The sequence below is a fragment of the Pinus tabuliformis genome, chromosome 1_1 (genome assembly GCF_031772625.1).
Source record: "Pinus tabuliformis cultivar Carrire ecotype Pingquan chromosome 1_1, CPIR1, whole genome shotgun sequence".
In the NCBI taxonomy this organism is placed as follows: Eukaryota; Viridiplantae; Streptophyta; class Pinopsida; order Pinales; family Pinaceae; genus Pinus; species Pinus tabuliformis.
In genome coordinates, this window is record NC_142297.1 from 470,388,936 (window position 1) to 470,409,020 (window position 20,085).

At 39.6% G+C, this 20,085-nt stretch overlaps 1 protein-coding gene across 1 annotated transcript; it reads left to right on the plus strand.

Annotated features, from left to right (window-relative positions):
* Positions 1-891: 891 nt before the first annotated feature.
* LOC149213790 (ABC transporter B family member 25, mitochondrial-like) lies at positions 892-5,244 on the plus strand. The gene is made up of 6 exons (XM_089389149.1): positions 892-1,009; positions 3,095-3,159; positions 3,344-3,436; positions 4,344-4,408; positions 4,617-4,752; positions 4,884-5,244. Exons 1-6 carry the CDS (start codon positions 892-894, stop codon positions 5,037-5,039), a joined length of 633 nt encoding a protein of 210 aa, XP_089245275.1. The 3' UTR covers positions 5,040-5,244.
* The last annotated feature ends 14,841 nt before the right edge of the window (positions 5,245-20,085 follow it).

Here is a 20,085-nt window from a genome sequence, read left to right on the forward strand (position 1 = left end):
GGAAAATATATAAGGTTCCTTTATATAGTCATTGGTTAGGCTAAGAAAGGGGCTTTAAGATATGAAAGTTGGAGGCTGCATGATTTATTTATTTATTTTATTTTATTTTTTTGTTTAAATAACAATTATAATTTAAAGGCCGCTAGCTTTTAGGTGGTCTTCGTCCTTTTAAGTGATAAAGGGCAACATTCATGATACCCTACTTAAGAAATATTATAGTACTAATATTAATAAATAATAACTAATCCCCCTTAAGAACCCTATTTAATATTTGTCTAGAAATATTATCAATTGCATTAGAAATTTGAAATCAATGATTGGCTTAGTGCATAGTGGTGAAGTCAATGATTGGTTTATTGCCTTTGGTTCTTGAAGTTATTCAACTTATACACAATGAGATTGCGGTGAGAATTATTTTCATATATTGACAACCATAGGTGAATAAGGTGTCATGACGCTACCCCTTGGGGTTTTAGCCCACAAAACTGGGTCTTCAACTTCAACCTCAATTTTCTCTCAAACCGGGAGGAACCACGAGGCTTACCACATATCAAAAGAAGCATCTCTTCGAGGAGAATCTAATAAGGTTGGTTAGGAGACAAGAAACCATGAATTTTCATGCCAAAATTGCTGACAAAGATCGAGGTAGCTCCTGGTGCTACTTGGGTTGACATCAATGACAACCACCTATCAACTTATGTCCGTGTCTCTCTATTTTGTTTTTGGAAATGCCACTAAGAAATTTTTTAATGTAATATAACACTATACATATGTGCTGGGTTTAAAACGCAAAATACAAAACTTATTAATGTCGATATCATTTTTTAATAATAATGATCAAGTTTACTGTTCAGTGTTTTGCTAATCATTATATGATTGATTAATCAATCAATGTTGAATAAGAATTCTAAATTTATTAATGTGGAATTGTCTGCGGTTCTTCAGATCTGCGAAGGGCGTAGCATATCTCGCATTTTTCTCCGGCAGATCTGCGGTTTCGATGAAGGGCGTATATACATATAAACTATATTATTTTATGTGCTGTGGAATTGTCTGCGGTTCTTTAGATCTGCGGTTCCGGTGAAGGGCGTAGCATATCTCGTATTTTTCTCCGGCAGATCTGCGGTTTCGGTGAAGGGCGTAGCATATCTCGCAGTTTTCTCCGCAGATCTCTTCCACAGTTTTCTCGCAGTTTTCTCTTCAGATTTCAATCCTAAATTAAATTAATACCTTCTCCCAAGATTGGGAAGAGATCTTTTTTTAGCCTTCGGTATAGATCTGCGGTATTGAATGGAATCTGCGGTATAGATCTGGTGCAGATCTGCGTAAAATATGGCTCCGAGCTTCGCAAAAATAACTGGTGGCTCATCCGCCTCTGGAGGGCAATCTCCTGCCCATATCGTGAGTGAAGCCCCAACTCCCACTATCCAAGTGGTCCGGGACTCACTCGATGAAGCTTTGAAGTTCTCCGAAAGTGCCCTAATTTGCCAGTTCAATGGTTTTTGGCCGCGGCTGATAGCACTCCACAATTGGATCTCGGAGGTATGGAAGCCTATCATTTTTGATGAAATTAATATCTACCCCTGTGCTAGAGGTTTCTTTATAGTAGATTTTGAAAATCCTGAAAGCAGACAATGTATTCTAGATTCCGGCCCTTGGTTTTGGGAAAAATCAGGCCTATTCATGAAGCCATGGAACCCATCATTCGATCCCTCTACAGCAGTGATAACCTCAGCACCAGTTTGGGTGAGATTGCCAAGCCTACCCTTGCATCTCTGGAATCTCTCCTTGCTAAAAGCCATCGGAAATGCAATTGGGAAATTTTACTGCAGGTGCCCAGAAACAGAGGAATATGCCAGAACCACCTATGCACGCATCTGTGTGGAAATGGATTTCAGCGCCGGATTCCCAGCTGAAATAAACCTAACAAGTAAATACTATGTGTGGAACCAGAAGCTTGATTATGAAAGTGTCCTCTTCAGATGTCGATCGTGCTTTGAGACGGGGCATCTAGCCAAAAATTGCCCAAAAGCCTCTGAGAAAAATTTTGCTAGAAAAAACCACCACAGATCTACATGGTGGGAAAGAGCACAAAAAGAACACTACACTGTCATCAAAGAAGAATATTCTAGAGAAAACTCTGAGTCACAAGAAATCAAGGAAGAAAAAAACAACTCTCAAAGCAAGCAAGGAGAAAGCCCGCCCCAACAAATCAACAGTTATGAGGATTTGAATACCGCAGAAAATAAATCTTCATTTAACAGCAAATCAGATCTCCTAAACCAAACTTCTCCGACTATAGATCGCGAAGCTAAGACACCAATGTCCCAAGAACCAGAAGAGATGAAGGAGATGCAAGACAAAGGAAGTTGGAAGACCGTAGCGAAAAGAAAGAAAGCTACAACACCAATCTCGCCAAGAAAGACGAGGAGCCAGACAAGTAAAAATTAAGAAAATTGTAGGTCCGATAGACCAATTTGGTCTCAGTGGACGTTAACCATCATCATCATCATCATCATCATTATAATCATACATCTTTTTGTTTTTACTTGCTGATAATTATTACTGATATTATAAATATGGTTGATTTAGAGAAATTCCAATAATATTTTAAAAACAAATTATCTTATATATATATAATTGGTTTGGTATCGGGCTGGCTATATATATACTTGGTTTGGGATAGGGCTGGCACCTTTTGAAATCAGGTGACTTGGTTATATAAGGGAGTGAATATAAGGGTTGGCACCTTTTGAAATCAGGTGACTTGGTTATATAAGGGCGTGAACCTTTTGAAATCAGGTGACTTAGGTGACTTGGTTATATAAGGGCGTGAATATCAGGTGACTTGGTTATATAAGGACGTGAATATATTCACGCCCTTATATAACCAAGTCACCAGTTTCAAAAGGTGCCAGCCCTATCCCAAACCAAGTATCTTGTCAATTGAGTTTTATGTAACTTTAGCATGAATAATTAAATTTTCACTAGACAATTTTTTATAGTCTTTCAATTTTTAACACCTCTAATTGTTTGGGAAAATAAAATACTGGTCAATGTAAAGTTGATCAATCATTATTTCATCAATTAACAGGTACTTTTAATGACACAATATTCCATAACATACATTATGGTCGATTGACAGCAACCGAAGAGGAGGTTTGTCTAAAGAAGTTTACTAATTCTCTTATGTTGTATTTGTTCTTTTGTTATCAAATTTCCTTGTTGCAAGACTGACTACTTACCAAATTTTCAGGTATATGATGCTGCTCGTCATGCATCAATACATGGTACAATTTTACGGTTTCCTGAGCAATACCAAACTCGTGTACCAAATTTTCAGGTATATGATGCTGCTCGTCATGCAGCAATACATGACACAATTTTACGGTTTCCTGAGCAATACCAAACTCGTGTAGGAGAAAGAGGGCTTAAGGTGTGGAAAGCTGGAACTTGAGCTTGTTAACTTCATTTCCATCAGCTTTTTCGTTATTGTCTATGAATCTGAGAATGTTCATGGCAATGCTTAATGCATTTTCTATCATATTCTATGAATCTGAGAATGTTGATGAAAAGGCTTAACGTGGTTTCTTAATTAAAAAATGCATTTTAAAAATCGGGAAATTTCATTTTCCTTTAGTAAATAACAGGCTTCCCCTAGACTTTGAGCCCAAAATTACATTATCGGCATGCTGCCACACTTTGCCCAAAATATTTATTCCGAGGAAGAACACAGAACTAAAAACAATTACTTCAACAATATTATTTATTTGTTTGTGTGTGATAGTGCTTCATCTGCCTTCTTAAATCCAATAAATGAAGTAAAATGATTTTGTCCCATATTATTTTAATTAAAAAAAATGGAATTCTTTCTTATATTGAAACCCTTGCTTATTCTGGGACAAACTATTTATGTGTCCCTCATAAACTCTCATTAACTTTAGCTATGGATATTGCCAAAGTTTAATGATTGATTTATTATTTTTTGGAGTTGTTTTTAGTGTGATTTTTTTGGAGTTTTTGGTACCAGAATCTGGCCGTAAAATTTGTGATGAAATCTTGATTTGTGTTTATTTAAACTAGTTTTTTTTTACCGTATATATGGATTCAGCAACCTGAAAAATCCCTAGGACACTTTTATTGTGCAGATTTTACAGTCAAACTTGTGATTTCAATGAATTCCTACTGAATTTTAGAGAAATTAGACTAAAAAAATCTACCTGAAAAAACTTTAAAAAAATAGACAACTTGTTATTTTTCTATCAGAAATCCTGTTCATTTTCTTTTAGTGCATTTATATCATTGACAATGAGCATGATAAGCGTACAATTCCTTGTTTTCAGTTGAGTGGAGGGGAGAAGCAGCGGGTGGCACTAGCCCGGGCATTTTTGAAGTCTCCCCCTATCTTGTAAGTAGCATATCAATTTGCACAAGGACTGATCAAATTTGATAATACAGTCTTCTTGAAAGGTTGAATGTGTTTTCCCTCCTACTATAGATGGTTGGTAGTATTGTTTTGCAGCTATATCCTTTTAATAGGTTGAAAAAAGTGCCCATGTGTTATTCTATCGGTATTTTTGTAATCTGATTTTGTTTGTTTTTGGTGGCTTTCAAAGCTTATGTGATGAAGCCACTAGTGCACTGGACAGCACAACTGAAGCTGAAATTTTGTCGGCTTTGAAGTCCCTAGCAAATGACCGAACTTCAATCTTCATCGCCCACCGTCTTACAACTGCAATGCAATGCGATGAGGTCTGTTACATGGTGGTTTCAGTTCATGCTTTAGATGATCGATTGCATCTTTGCTTTTGCCACCGTAACTGTATTTAACATGCATTTTTTTCTTGAGGACTAGGAAATAATATTTTTGTTTATAATATCAGATCATTGTTCTGGAGAATGGACGAGTGGTTGAACAAGGAACCCATGAAACTCTTTTGTTAAAAGCTGGACGTTATGCCCAAATTTGGGGCCAGCAAAACAATGGTGAAGGAAATGAACAAATAAATGAGGCAATGACAGCAGATTCTTGGGACTAGTCAGTTTTGATTCATTCAATTTATTGTATACTTATAGTTAGGCATATTTCTTGATTGTGCAGACGTACCAGAATTAGTTTTTCTTGTGGTTACTGGGTAGGGTTTTTTCTTTTCCTATGGTTTAACCATGGTATTGCATTTTATTTATTTTTGTAAATTCTCATAAATTGGTCCTCTTTAAATTAGGAGGGCATCTTCATGACCACCTGAAAATACACTCATATTTATTAGGTGTTACTCGTATAAGTAGAAAGCTTCCCATTGTCCTTTTGATAGACACAAAGCCACTGCGCTGGCTTTATAGTGGAATATAACAATCGCAGTAAGAAGGAAGTGTATGTATCAGATTTTGACTCTTCCTGACAAGTCTGAAACAGAAAAAATCTGCTGTCTGTAACAAGACATTTTTGACAGAAATGAGCAAAAAATCCCCTAGGCTACTAATGCTAATACAACAATGGTAAAAGATAGGGTAAGCTATAGATGTAATTATTCTCCATATTTCCACAATAGAGATAGAATAGATATTGATTCCTTAGCTGTAGTGTAAGAACTACACTACTAGTTGTTTTCGTTGGGAAGGGAATAAGAATGGGACTAATCTCTCATGCTAATTAGTGCACATTTGAAGTTTCCAGTTTTCTGTATAAGCCAGAAGTTCTTTGACAAAGATCTACTCACTGCACATTCAGTGTCAGACTATTAGTATCATCGTAATGTCCAACAATAATTCCTAGAAACAACTTACAGTCTATAAGAACTTTCATCAAGTTTAAAGATATTTTTTCCTATAATTGTGACTGTTATCATAAGAAAGCATAGGCATCATATACATGAGAAATATGTAGAACCAAAGGATCCTGTCCATTATGGGAGATTGGGTGGTGATTGACTAGATTTTTGGTTTTCAAAGTTTAGAATGCAAAAATCAGTATACTCTTCCAGAAGATGCAGCAATCATGTTATTTGTGACAGGAAGATCATTTGTAAATGGAATCTGCCTGGCGTGTTTTAGTAAGATTTAATATAATCAATGCCATGTATTTGAGTTTTGAGTGTTCTACATTACCTTCTACAGGATACAAAGGTTGCTGATTGTTGCATGACATTAGCATTATGATGATTGGAGAAGGAGCTCAAGTCATATATTTTAGTCTCTGAGTTCCCTCAATATAGAATACGTATTCGACAGAACATTAAATAGAATAACTGTTTGATATAAAAACAAACTGAGTGCATTTGAATGGAAACTTGGTTGCCATGTATTTGAGTTTTGAGTTGTGCACTCTCATTACCACCTACAGGATACAAAAGTTGTTGATTGTTGCATGGCTTTAGCATTATGATAATTGGAGAAGGAAATCAAGTCTTGTATTTTAGGCGTTGAATTCCCTCAGTATAGCAGACGTATTGGACAAGACATGAAATGGAATAAATGTTTAAAATCAGGTCTTGTATTTTAGGCGCTGAATTCCCTCAGTATAGCAGACGTATTGGACAAGACATGAAATGGAATAAATGTTTGACGTAAAAACAAGTTGAGTACATTTGCATGGCAACTTAGCTTTATTACAAGGAACTTAAGCACTACAAATGGTGATGAAATTATAAACAGAATGTAACCCATTGTCCATTGAACCCAAATTAAATAGACATTGGCAAGTTTGAAGAGATGTACATTATGAATTCATTTTTCTTCTATGCACGAATGCACACAATAACAACATCCACACACATACATATTAGAGTTTGGTTTTAGGGTGAGATTAGGGTCAGGTCTAACCCACTTAAGACCATTTTAAACTACTTTTGTCCACACATGAGGTCCTCCGGGTACCCTGTTAAAATATGTGGGCCCACACTTGCACATACAAATTATCATTACTCTAACATTATCCCTTCATGATAATAACACTACCCCTTCATGATAATTTGTTGACCCCACACATGAAACCACACGCGTTAGATGGGAGTTGCAACTATAACTCCCTCTTGAACGACAACTACTTAATATTGTTTTCAATGGCACAATGACACAATATGGGGTCTTCCATTCACACAAACAATGCCCCTTTACAAGGTTTTATTTGTATAAACTTCTACAAACTTGTCCTCTTTAGAATTAATTTTTTCATCTTTCAAAGGTTACTCATTGTTATTTTTATTAGGTTTTTTCACCCTTTAAACCCTCATGCAAGCTGCTCAAAGTCCTAATTCACAAGGTGGATATCTAAGCACAACTTGGAGGGGTTATCTAATGTCACCTCAATAATCCTCTCCTATTCTTTAGGTTGGATTTTCTCCAACTCAAAGGGGGAATCCCAAAGGAAATCTATGTTTAGCAAGAGTTCAAAAGTGGATTGCCTAATTTGACTTAGATTGGATCTAGCTTTGATATGTGCAAATGTTATGTTAAATTCGGAATGTAAGAATCAGAAATAAACCTAGTAAAATATCATGCGCTTGGGTAATGTCCTAGACTTAAGGCAAAATTGTATTAGGATATTTATGGTATAATTTCCGGATTTTAAAAAGAAAAAATAATAATAATAATTAATTTGCAAGTTTTTGTTGGGTCGAAAAGCAAGATTAGTTCCTACAAATTTGGTTGTGGAAATGAGGTCTATCAGGAATTTTTTTAATGATTATTTCCCATGTAAAATATGAAAACTAAAGCTGGATTCATCAAGCCACGACCACCAATTTCAAGGTCCCAATGAAAGGAAACCCATCCAAAATGCATGAGAAAGAGATCATGGTTAACTAATGTAAATTTCAGCTTACACTAATTAAGAAATTCACTTTTATTTGACACTTTTCAGCAATGAACAATGGAAATTAAGAGGATATGAACCATGCAAATACTTAAAACCAAAATAATATTACCTAGATTAAGGGCTTCAATGCAATATTGGGAGAAATCAGACTTCAAGCATTTGTATTCAGCAAATCATATCCAATACATCTACCTCAAGCTCTATGGTCTCTCTAGCAATATTTTAATATATTAACGCAAACATTCAACAACCCCTTGTTTATATAAAAAAATTCCTCAACAATCTCAATAAAATAATATCTCAATTCAAAACCCAGATCTAACTTGGGAATACATAAACAATTATTTCTCAACTAATTATGAGGAAAGACAAGTCAAAGAAATAATAAAATGTGGTTTATCCATATGCAATAATTCAAGAATGTTAACTCCAATGATGGTATGGCCTTCTTTAGAATGTTAGCTCAAAAAGAAATTAATAAAATATTCCAAGCATGGTCTACCTTCCTAGAAAGATTAGAAGCAAAGCGCACAATAAACAAAATGTCTAGTGTTGGACCATGTCAAGAAGTCAAGGAAATGACAAAATAATCCTCTAAAAGGTGCATATTCCAAGGCATCTCCAAATGACCAATAAAATAATATGAGAGAGATTAGCTCCACAAGAGAGTCCATACTCGTTAGAAAATAGACTAAAGAGGGTGCTCATCAAAAAAGGTGTAAATAGCCAACTCCTAGTGACACATGTAATCTCCAAGGTAATGGCAAGACTAACAATCCATATAATAAAACCATAAGCCATAATGCCAAGGCCACATGCGTTCAATCACCTCCAAGAAGAGGAGACAACCCTAGCCTCTAGCAATAAATTAATGATAAAATATATTGATGCCTCCACATATGTGCCAACAAGGTGAATGCTCCACATGGAAGCCTAAACCACCACCAAATAACCCTGTCAAAATGTGAAGCCAAATCACCTAAACTAGGGGGCTCATGCACAAGACTCCAAGAGGTCAACATATCCTTGAAATATTCAATCAGCAAGAACATATGTGCACAAGGGAATCCCTGCATTTGGAGGGGTTTCTTCATCATAATGAAATGGAAACACACACACATATATTTTAGACTACTCTATAATTTGAGATAAGCGGGGAATTTATTATCATTAAAATGATAGACATATAAATGCTTTTTTTATTTCCATTGGGTTCATCTTCCAATTTCTCTTGGACACAAAGTGACAATTCATATTCTTCATCATAACCCAAAGGATTAGGTGTCTAAAATTCCTCCTTTATCCAAAGGGATGTATGTAAGTCCAAACATAGAAATGAACAAAATTGTCGATGCCTAATGTGCTCTTAAAATTTTGTGGTTTGAGGATGACCACAAACCCAATGGCTAGCAGAAGTCAAACTCTTCTACTAAATGATGGAAGTTGACCACCAACTATAGAACCTCTCTAAGGCTCATGTGTGTGTGTGTATGTGTGTATTTGTTTGACTACTATAAATTTTGAGATAAGTGTAGAATCCATTATCATTAAAATCTTAGAAATATGCACAAATGAATCCATGAATGAAATTGATTTTTGCATTAAGAGAAAACGTGGATATATACAAGGAGAGGGAGACTATTGGGATTCATCTTCCAATGTCTTTGTTGGAATAAGGAATTACTGAGAATGGGGGTGAATCATTAATAGTGAAATTTTTAAGTCTCTTCCTTGAATGCTTTACAGTCCTTTTTTATTTTTTGTTACTTATGAGAGTTTTTGTTCATTACCAAAGTAAGCAACAAATATAAGCATTCATCTGTTCATACAACCAATCACATGAGCAACATACACATTTTGACACCGATGTTTTCACGTGGAAACCCAGAGGGAAAAAACCACCAATTTTTTGTTTGTTTATGATGTAATTTAAGCACCTACTTAATTACATTAGTTTTTTTGTGCGCACCCACTCACAAGAGGCACTGACCCCCTTAAGTTAGCAAGCACCAACTTGCCAAGAGGCACCAACCTCTTCTGAATGTAGGCACCAACCTACTCTTGCCACTATTCTACTATTTCATACAATTTTCAAACTAAAAATGTAACACCCTCCCCCCACATCTACCCAAGTAATCGACCAACCAGGGTAAACATACGACAAGAGGCTACTATGATTAGATTCAACCTCCTGTGTGACTTTATGGAAATGCAATCGATGGAACCACAACACACTGACCTTCCGCATCAGCTACAAGACCCCTGAGAACCATTCCAACACTTCAGGCAGCTTACCCTTGGGTCCCAATAGAATTTTTGATCACTTGACCTCTGGACGCTCTCATGACATAGGTCTACCAACATCCAGGAGGCTCTAGACGCTCTCATTCTATAGGCATGTCAGCGTTCAAGGACTATTTTGTCTAGTGTTGTGCCAGTGTCACCAGGTTTTGAGCCACTTTTTCAGACCCAAAACCCAAGTCACTACGTAGAATTGAATGACATCTCCAAATTAGTAAAATAACAAGGAAACAATGATGCAAAAGAAAATAGTTGAACAAGCCCTTAACCAAACTCCTACTAGCCATGACAGGCATTTCGTCAAACATATCACAAATATGTAATCTACATGTGTAAATAACATATTTAAGCATAGGGATCTCATACTTTTTTTAGAATCTCTAAGAACAATTGTTCCATCATATCATTTGTTGCATTATCATCTATTAGGTCATAGATACATTGTCCATTCATTTACAAGTAAAATCGTGATGAGAGTCATACATAGCCACTATCATAAAACACATACATAACCAGCATAATAGCAGCAGAAATACCAATGAAATCACAGCCATATGATCCACATATAAATCAATATAATACTCATAGAAATACAAGGAGAAATAACCTTTCATTATGATGCAAAATCCAACCTGGGATGGGACTACCACGTCCCACCCGACCATAGAATGGTTGAGCCAAATCTCTCTTCAGTCATTCACGCTCGTGCCATATTCCAAGCATGAATGTGGGACTCAAACCAAAAGAACCAACCAGGGCATTCCGAGGCTACACCACCTCACCCTCATCAATAGAAACCAAGCTTTACCATAATCCATCTTGGATCACTAGGCCAACACAATAAACATGCCATAACAAACTTTACCATGATCTCCACCCGATCACTAGGCCAAACAAACATGGATGCCACCGGATTTCTCCCCTACACTGTGAGGAATTTTCCCATCTCTTAGTCTTTTAGGCTTTACTGCAATCCAAACCCAGATCACTAGGCCCTAAACTGAGACCCACTCTCCAGGCTTTACCGCATATCCAAACCCAAGATTACTAGGCCCAATGGAGGCTTTAGCAATTGGAGGTTACATGCAAGGATCATTTCAGAAACCTCCCACTCAGTTTCGCTTTCCCTAGATTTGTGGCATGCGCGTCACAACCTCTATGTTATCAAAACTCATCGACCGGACATCACAGAGCTCATTCCTCACATCAACCTTGTAGCTCTGATGTCCAACATCACATTTAGGAGCTGTCAGCACACTCAGCTCAATTGTTTCGAGGTAAGCCCGCTTTCCATGACTTGTGTTGCATTTCTAGCGCTTTTTGTGTTTTTCTTCGCATGAACATTGTCTGCTTGATTTCAGTGAACACTTGTTGTCATTTTGATACAAACTAGCTTGTACTAGCACCGTTTTAGTTTTCGTCAACATCTCACTGTTGTCGCATGCATGAAATTGTTTTTCACGAACTATTGTTGATTCGGCGACTCACCTCACCCACATGCATGTTGTTCTATTTTCTAAATCTGTCATTCACCATTTGCATGCATGATCATTCACTTATGCTTGCACTCAGTATCACCATGCATTCGTACTCACATTCACGTTCAGTTGCCCGTTAGTGAGTCTGGCAACTTCGGCCTAGACTCTGCCTTCATTGAGACAGCATTGCACAATCTGAGGAAGGAAGGCTATGTCCTCCTCTCTAGAAATGCACATTTCTACCTAGACATTGTCCTCCAAGACTATTTTGCGCATTTCTGAGGGACAATGACTGTTGGCCCAGAAAATTTCGCAATGTAGTCACTGAGCCTGCAACCATTGCCAGCTAAGATTGCGCATTGTGCACTTCCAGCAATCAGCAGCTAGACTGGACTGTGCATTGCGTAGTTCCAGCAGTCAGTCAACCTCCCAATAGCTCGGACTGTGCCTTGTGCAGTCTTGGCACTCAGTCTCCCAACCTCCCGGCCGAAATTGTGCGACCTTCATGATCAGTCACACGGGTATGTTGCAGTTTAGTTCTCAAGTTCATTTTGGGTTTCGACTGACAGATTGCTTGCCATGAGTGTTGCCATGTGTTGGGAACGACTTCCCCTAAGAGTCATTTTTGGGGTTAAAAGCCCAAGTTTTGGGGCAGAAAGCCCAGATTTTGTATAAAGATTGTAAAGTCTCCACATTTTGTGGTCGCGAAGTGCGCGGATGTAAAGAGTAACTAAGGGTTTTTCGCCCTTCGTTTGTAGAAGTCATGTCAGCTTTAGAGATCTACCCATGGTCCGCGGACCATGGGATTGTATAAAAATAAGTGTTAGAAGAGTCTCATAGTAGTTTTAGAGAAGTAACTAAGAAGTTTGAGTCATTGATGGGACTGTGAAGAGCTAAGAGTGAGAGTCTTAGCGTAGGAAAGAGGATCTGTAGCTGAGTGCGCAGAGGCCTAAGGTAGAAGTCTGCAGCTGAGTGCATGGACCCCTGAAGCTGTGTGCGCAGGGAAATTAGAGTCTGTACATGAAAACTAAAACATAAATAAAGAGAAGTCTTCTGAAATTACTGTGTATTTTACTTCTATTGATTGCATGCGATTATGTTATGTTAAACTCTGGGTTTATGTTATAAGGCTAAGTTGATGCGCGAATATATATGTTTTCATCTGTTACATGAATGCAAGTAAAGATAGATTTTTACGCGAAGATAATCTTCATAGCATGATAGAGTTGGTGAACACTTAAGATAACTTGGGTAATTATATAGTAACATAGTCACAGAGGCGTGTAAGTGCCTGAATCACTTGTTAGGGTGGCGTGAAGGACGATTGTGGACCTTCGCAGAGGTCCTAGAATATGGATAAGGAGGTACATCGATAAGGCCTAAAGGCCTATCAATCTGCACGAAGGAAGAGTTTCAGGTATAAAACTGACAACCCCCAAGGAAAGTTTTGGGGCTTAAAGCCCAAATTTTGACTAAATCCGATGTAGAGACTCCACACTTTGTGGGCACGAGCGCGAAGATTATAAATGAGTCCTAGGGTTGTCTGCCCTCATTTTTGTAATATAATGTCGGCTTTAGAGACCTACCCATGGTCCACGGACCATGGGATTGTATAAATAGAGCAGGGCTCTAAGTTGTAAAGGAGTCATAGAATAATGAGGGAATAGAAGCATAGCAGAAGATCTAAGTGTAGAGTTGATTCTTTGGGTCGTAGAGTAGGAGAAGGCTCTGCAGCTGAGTGTGCAGAGGCCTAGTAGTCTGCAGCTGAGTGCGCGGACCCCTGCAGCTGAGCGTGCAGGGTGAGTCGAGTCTGTAACCATTGAAGAAGTAACAAAGAGACATTTCATATCATTTATGTGTATCTTTTTCATGTTTTGTGCATTGAATGTACCGGGCATGAATTGCATTTTCATTGTTTATATGCTGCGCGAACTTATATGATTGTGTTGATTAAGTGAATATAAGATAAAGTATCTGTTTACGCGAAGTTAACTAACAATTGTAAGAACATAAGTAAGATATGCAGTGTAACTTGGGGAAATAGCGCAGATCGCTGCCTTAGCAGCGCGAAAGCACCTCAGCCCCTGGTTAGGGTTGCGCGAAGGCGATTGTAATGGATCGTGAAGGTCTCGCAGGTCAGGACAGTGCGCGAAGTGACCTACGTGAAGCTATTCACAGTTGGACTAAATCGACCCCTCAGACATCTCAAGGGTGCAGAAACTTGGTTCCAGCATCCCCCCATACTGCTTCAGGTGAGACCTCAGTCTGCGCTCTGCGAGTTGTTGCCGAAAGGGCCAGTAGTGTAGGGATTTGTTTGGCTAATTAACTCTGAACCTGGGTCAGGCCCCAACAAGCCAACAAATGGTTCCGTTGCCGGGACCAGAATCTACATAGAGATGTCTGATGTCGTATCATTGGAATCCAACTAAGAAGGAAATTGAAGGCTGGTTGGACAAGAGAATTCATGAATTCGTGGCGCAGGAGAACAGGAAATTGTGACTATCAAAGGAAGAGTGGTTAGAGTGCTACCTGTACACAGAGATCCATGAAATCTTCTTCGCATCTTTCCCTACTGAGCTGTACGAGTGGATCGTGAAGCTAGAAGATAGCCAAGGAAGGTGGAAGCTCAATAGACCTATTGTGTGGACCCCAGAATTGGTGCGCAGATTGGAAACATCGGAGGATAAGATCGTGCACGTTGTTGATCACTGGCTCAATCAGATTAAAGGAGGATTCATCTCTGAGTTCGCGGTAGATACTTCAATCAACTATAGCAAGGAGAGCAACGCTTTCTCAAATGAACGCGAGGTAAGTATGTAAAGTCTCTAAATACTTGGATTAAAATGCTATTGTGCAAAAAGTAGATTATGCGGTTACATTGATGTTCGGGGCTACGCGAAGTGGAAAAACTTACAGAAACAAAGGAAGTAAGGGACCAGAGAATATCCCCTTGATTTCACCTCTGCGAGAGGACAAGGAAGAGCTTGTGAAGATCTCTCCGCAAAGTGCGATCCATTTGATAAGGTAGAGAATTCTGCACATACCACCCCCACCCACACTGCCACCAGCTTCACCACCATCACCTCCATCTTCACCCATACCACCCCCACCACCACCGCGATTCATTATGGCAAGCACGATAAAGTTGACAATGTTTAATGGATTGGGAAACGAAGATCCGAACCAGTTTTGGTTCGTTGTAAAAGTCATATGGGAAGCGCAGGGAGTTATAGATGATAATATCAAGAAAGCGACGCTGGTTAGTGTTCTGCAGGACTGCGCGTTGACCTGGTATATTAAGCACTTGAATGACAATCTGAATGCAGAAAGTTCGGAGATCCAAACTACGCTAAATAAGGAATTTAGTCGATCGATGTCAGAAGCGCAGTTGGTCATTGGATTCAAAGAAATCACAATGCTACCAGGCGAGACCCCTTGGGAGCTGGATCAGAGGCTGAAGTGTACGATTCACGAAGCTAATATGAATCAGACGGATGGACAACACCGTGAATGGTTTGTAGCATCGCCAACGCCACATTAAGGAGTGCGTTGTCGCAGCAGAAATTAACGACTTAGGAAGAGGTTTTAGAGATCATGATGAGGCTGCATGAGACCCTAATGTAGGATCCTAACTTGGGAGTCCAACAAATCCACGCGCAATTGAAAAACTTATGCCTTGAGATGCAGAGTCTGAAACAGGACAGGACAACTCAACCAGAAGTGCGCGAAGAAGTGTGGTGCGTAAAATGTAAGGGCCATGGTCATGACAAAGACCACTGCCTGGTGTTTGCAAATTACCTCGCTGGAGGAGGACTGATGTCGTTAAGGCTGGAAGTGCAAACAGGGCCTAGCGCGGTGCCTGCTTTGTGGTGCGCGATTTGTCAAACAGGTGGAAAGCATGTTATCGACAACTACCATTTGTTACAGAAGTAAATGCAGAATTCGCAACAGTTGTTCTGTAATTTTTGTAGGTCGATGGGACATGATGAACGCACTTGTAGAAGTTATGAGCTAATGATGGATATAACTCCCACCTACAAGGTTCAGGCCGAAACGTGGCCCCTAGACCAGAGTGCAGGGATGGCACGAACCAGATTTCAAGGGCGTGGACGAGGCCAAGGTGGAGGAGGACCTAGAAGAGGTCGCAAAAGGATGATATGCTACAATTGCAGAGGGCCACGACATGCCCGCGATTGTACGAATCCAATGCGTCCATCATGCTTGTATTGCACCTTGTTTGTTCATGAGACAAAAGATTGTCCTACGCGATTATGAAAGAGATGATGATCTGGACCATATATATAAGATAATAATGCAAGATCAAGACTGGGTGAATCCAACAACGGATGGGCATATTGCATGGGATCATGAAATTTCCTGCACATAAGATTCGAATGAAGAATTGGAACACTGGCATAATCGATTACATGAAGTGTCTCCGCTACGTTGTAATATGATGACTAAATCGTTGCACTGTGTGTCATCGAAGGTAAGGAATCTACCCTGTATGATGGTTTGACTGATGTGGATATATTTTTGGATGCATTTGAAAGGGAAGTGCCATAGAAACATCAATTCTAGGCCATGGATTGGGCGCTACGCCCGCAAGATGGTGGGGTACACACAAAGGTAGTTTTGATGATTGGCACAAATATAGGACAATGATGAGAATTCACTTTGGTTAGCCGAAAGTGAGATTAACGGAAAAATCTGATGGGAGGGATGATCCACGTGATCACTTGGCCAAATGGATTAAAGTTTACGGAGCAAAGCCTCAACCTGAATGGGTGCATCTGTTCTGCCATACCCTAGATGTGATACTGATGAACTAGTATTTAGAGATAGAGCTTTGCCATGGCAGTGAAGAATGGGATATTCTGCACCAGGGGTTGGTAATGACGTTCAGCTTTGAGGACGGGTTTGACTGTATTGATGAAGCACTACAAGAAGTTAAACCAACGATCTTCAAGATACCACAAGATCCTTTAGATTTGATTTGACCTGATTGGGCTACTCAATTGAGCCACGTGCTGGAGTGTTATAATATGACCGTTGAAGAAGAAGATGAGGATCCCAGAAAGGTTAATATTCTGGAAACTGAAGGTCGCCACAAAGTTGAAGGACCGCAGAGAGAAAATACAGACATAACTGCGTTGCTTAAAACTAAACAAGTAAACATTGGCACGAAAGTGGAGCTGAAATTTGCAAAGATTGGGGACTACTGGGATGACGCAACAATAGATAAGGTCGTTGAATTGCTCCGTGAATACCAGGATCAGTTCCCTACAAAGTTTTCAGATTTGAAAGGAATAATAGGATACTAGGGCATTATGAAGATTACTTTAAAACCAGATGCAAAGCCCGTCAAGAAAAGGCCTTACCACCTCAACCCAAATTATAAAGAGAAGATCCGCTTAGAGTTAGATAAGATGCTCGCAGCAGGAATTATTGAACAAGTGGAAGAATCCGATTGGGTAAGCCCAATGGTGATCCAAGAAAAGAAGCAGAAGGATGAAATAAGGATATGCATAGATCTCATAAAATTGAATGACGCTTGCATGCATGATAATTTCCCCACTCCTTTTACTGATGAGGTATTGGATAATGTAGGCGGCCAAGAAGCATACTCTTTCACTGATGGGTTCTCGGGGTACCATCATATCAAAATCATGCCTAAAGATAGAATTAAGACAACCTTCATGACTAAATGGAGATGTTTCCAGTATACTGTAATGCCTTTTGGGTTGAAAAATGCGCCCGCAATTTTTTCGCACGTAGTCATCGCAGTGTTCAAAGACTTCATTCATAAATTTCTGGAGGTATACTTTGACGATTAGACAACATTTGGATTGGTAAATTGCCATGTGGCAAGTCTGCACTTGATTCTCGATACATGCAGGAGGTACCAGATCGAGCTAAATCTGAAGAAGTGTCTGTTTTGCATCCCTTTTGGGATCTTTCTAGGTCATGTGGTATGCAAACAAGGATTCAAGGTAGACCCCGTGAAGATCACGGTTATAATTTACTTGGAGGCACCAAGGAGTGTGAAACAGTTGCGCGCAACACTGGGGCATACCAAATACTATAGGAATTTCATCAAGAGCTATGCCCAGATCACCACCCCTATGGAAAAACTATTGAAAAAGGATATTACGTTCTGTTGGAATGATGAATTTAAAAAGAGCTTGGATGTGTTGAAGGAGAAAATGGTCATTGCATCGATCCTAGTCTTCCCGGATTGGAAGAAGGAATTTCATGTGCATGTGGATGCATCATGTATTGCGTTGGGGGTAGTACTGACTCAAGCCAGTGTGGGAGACTTGGATCATCCTATCACGTTTGCAAGCAGGAAATTGTCCAAGGTTGAGAAAAATTATTCCACTACAGAGCGCGAAGGACTAGCTATGGTGTACGCGCTCCAGAAGTTTAGGCATTACTTGTTGGGAGGACATTTTAAGATGTATACGGACCATTCTGCATTGAAGTAACTAGTCAACAAGCCTGTGTTGGGGGGGAGATATATAGATGGTTATTCTTGTTCCAAGAGTATGATTTTGAAGTCATTGTGAAACCTGGATGATTGAATGTAGGACCGAATCATCTGTCACGCATTAAAACTGGAGAGAAGCCTACTAATTTAGAGGAAGGATTTCCTAACGCACAACTCTTTTCAGTGCGTGTCACGGATAGTCACTTTGAAGATATCATACACTTCTTGGCGATGGGAGCAGCTCTAGAAGGATATACAAACCAGCAGAAGAAGGAATTGGCGATGCGCGCGGCAGATTTTTATGTTATAGCAGGGCATTTGTACAAGATGGGATTGGATGAAATATTGCGACATTATGTGCCGGACTTTGAATGAAGCAGTATCCTAGTTGAGGCTCATGGGGGAGCCGTAGGAGGACATTATGCAAGAAGAGCGACAACACAGAAGATTCTACGTGCCGGGTTGTGGTGGCCAACCCTACATAAGGATTCGAAAGCATATTGTAGGTGATGTGATGCATGTCAAAGGACTGGTAGGCCATCACGGAGAGATGAGCTGCCTCTGAATCTGAAAGTGACATTATAACCATTCAAGAAATGGGTGATTGACTTTGTGCAACCGATTCAGCCTCAAGGAAAGAAGACGGGTGCGCAGTACATCATCATCACAACTGAGTATTTGACCAGATGGGTGGAGGCACAGCGTGTGAAGGACTGCACAGGCGTGACAGCAGCAAAGTTTATTTTTGAGTATGTGATGATGAGATTTGGGTGTCCAAATATTTTGATGAGCGATTGTAGTACGCATTTTCTTAATGAGACAATCAGCATGTTGACGAAGGAATTTCAGGTGTATCATCAGAAAAGTATGCCTTATCATCCACAGACTAATGGGACGGTGGAAGCGTTCAATAAAATATTGGAGAGCGTACTGAAAAAGGTTTGCAATGCTCATAGAAATGGCTAGGATGTGCGCGAACCCGCGGTGCTATGGGCTTACGGAACAACTTGCAAAAAGCTAGCGAGACATGCCTTTCAGGCTGGTTTATGGCATAGAAGATATGATGCCGATGGAATACATTGTACCTAGTCTACACTAGCGACATTCACAGGAATAGAGGATCACAGAGCCCTGGAAGAGAGGCTCGTGTAGTTAACAGAGCTTGAGGAGGATCGATTTCTAACTGGATTTCATCAACAAGTTCAAAAGGAGCGCAAAAAAGCATGGCACGATCGACACATCAAACTGAGCACCTTCAAGGTAAATGATCTGGTTTTGTTATATGACAGAAATTTTGATAATTCTCGAGGAAAATTTAGGATGCACTGGCTGGGGCCATATGTCTTCAAGGAGATTACCGATGGTGGAGCAGTTCAGTTGGTAAAATTGAATGGAGAACCCTTCCTAGGAAAGGTGAATGGCAGCCGATTGAAGCCATACATTGGTGATCCGGCTAGGTGACTATATGAGGGAAGCACAATCTTAGTGCTCCAGGTAGCTGAAAGGAGGCACGGGACTATAAACTACATTGCCTGGGTTGGAGAGCTGCACGATTTGGGAACTGCGCGAAACGAAGTAATGTCACAGTGTCAACCAAAGCGTGCAGGAAGCTGTGCTATCAAGGATGAAAGCATGCAGGGTCGCCAAAAAGTGATCGTTATGGTCACTATTCATGATTTGACGGTGAAAAAATGGTCAAATGGAGCAAGGGGACAACATTTAAGTCGGAATTTTAGGGGAAAATCTTTGAAAATCTACCGCCAATATAGCATTGAGTAGACTTTGGGGGGAACAGTCGAATTTGAATTCGAAAATGCCTATAAATTACAGATGGTTGCCCAGCAAAAACCACTTGGCATTTTTAGAATTGAGGTGTTGATCTCTCAGGCACCCATGAAATGTGAATACTTTGAAGCTTTGATAGCAAGTTCAGCATTTGGGAAGTTGGCAAAGGAGAGACAGGACTTGTTGAGACTGTTGAGGGAGTTGTTCCAGAGGTA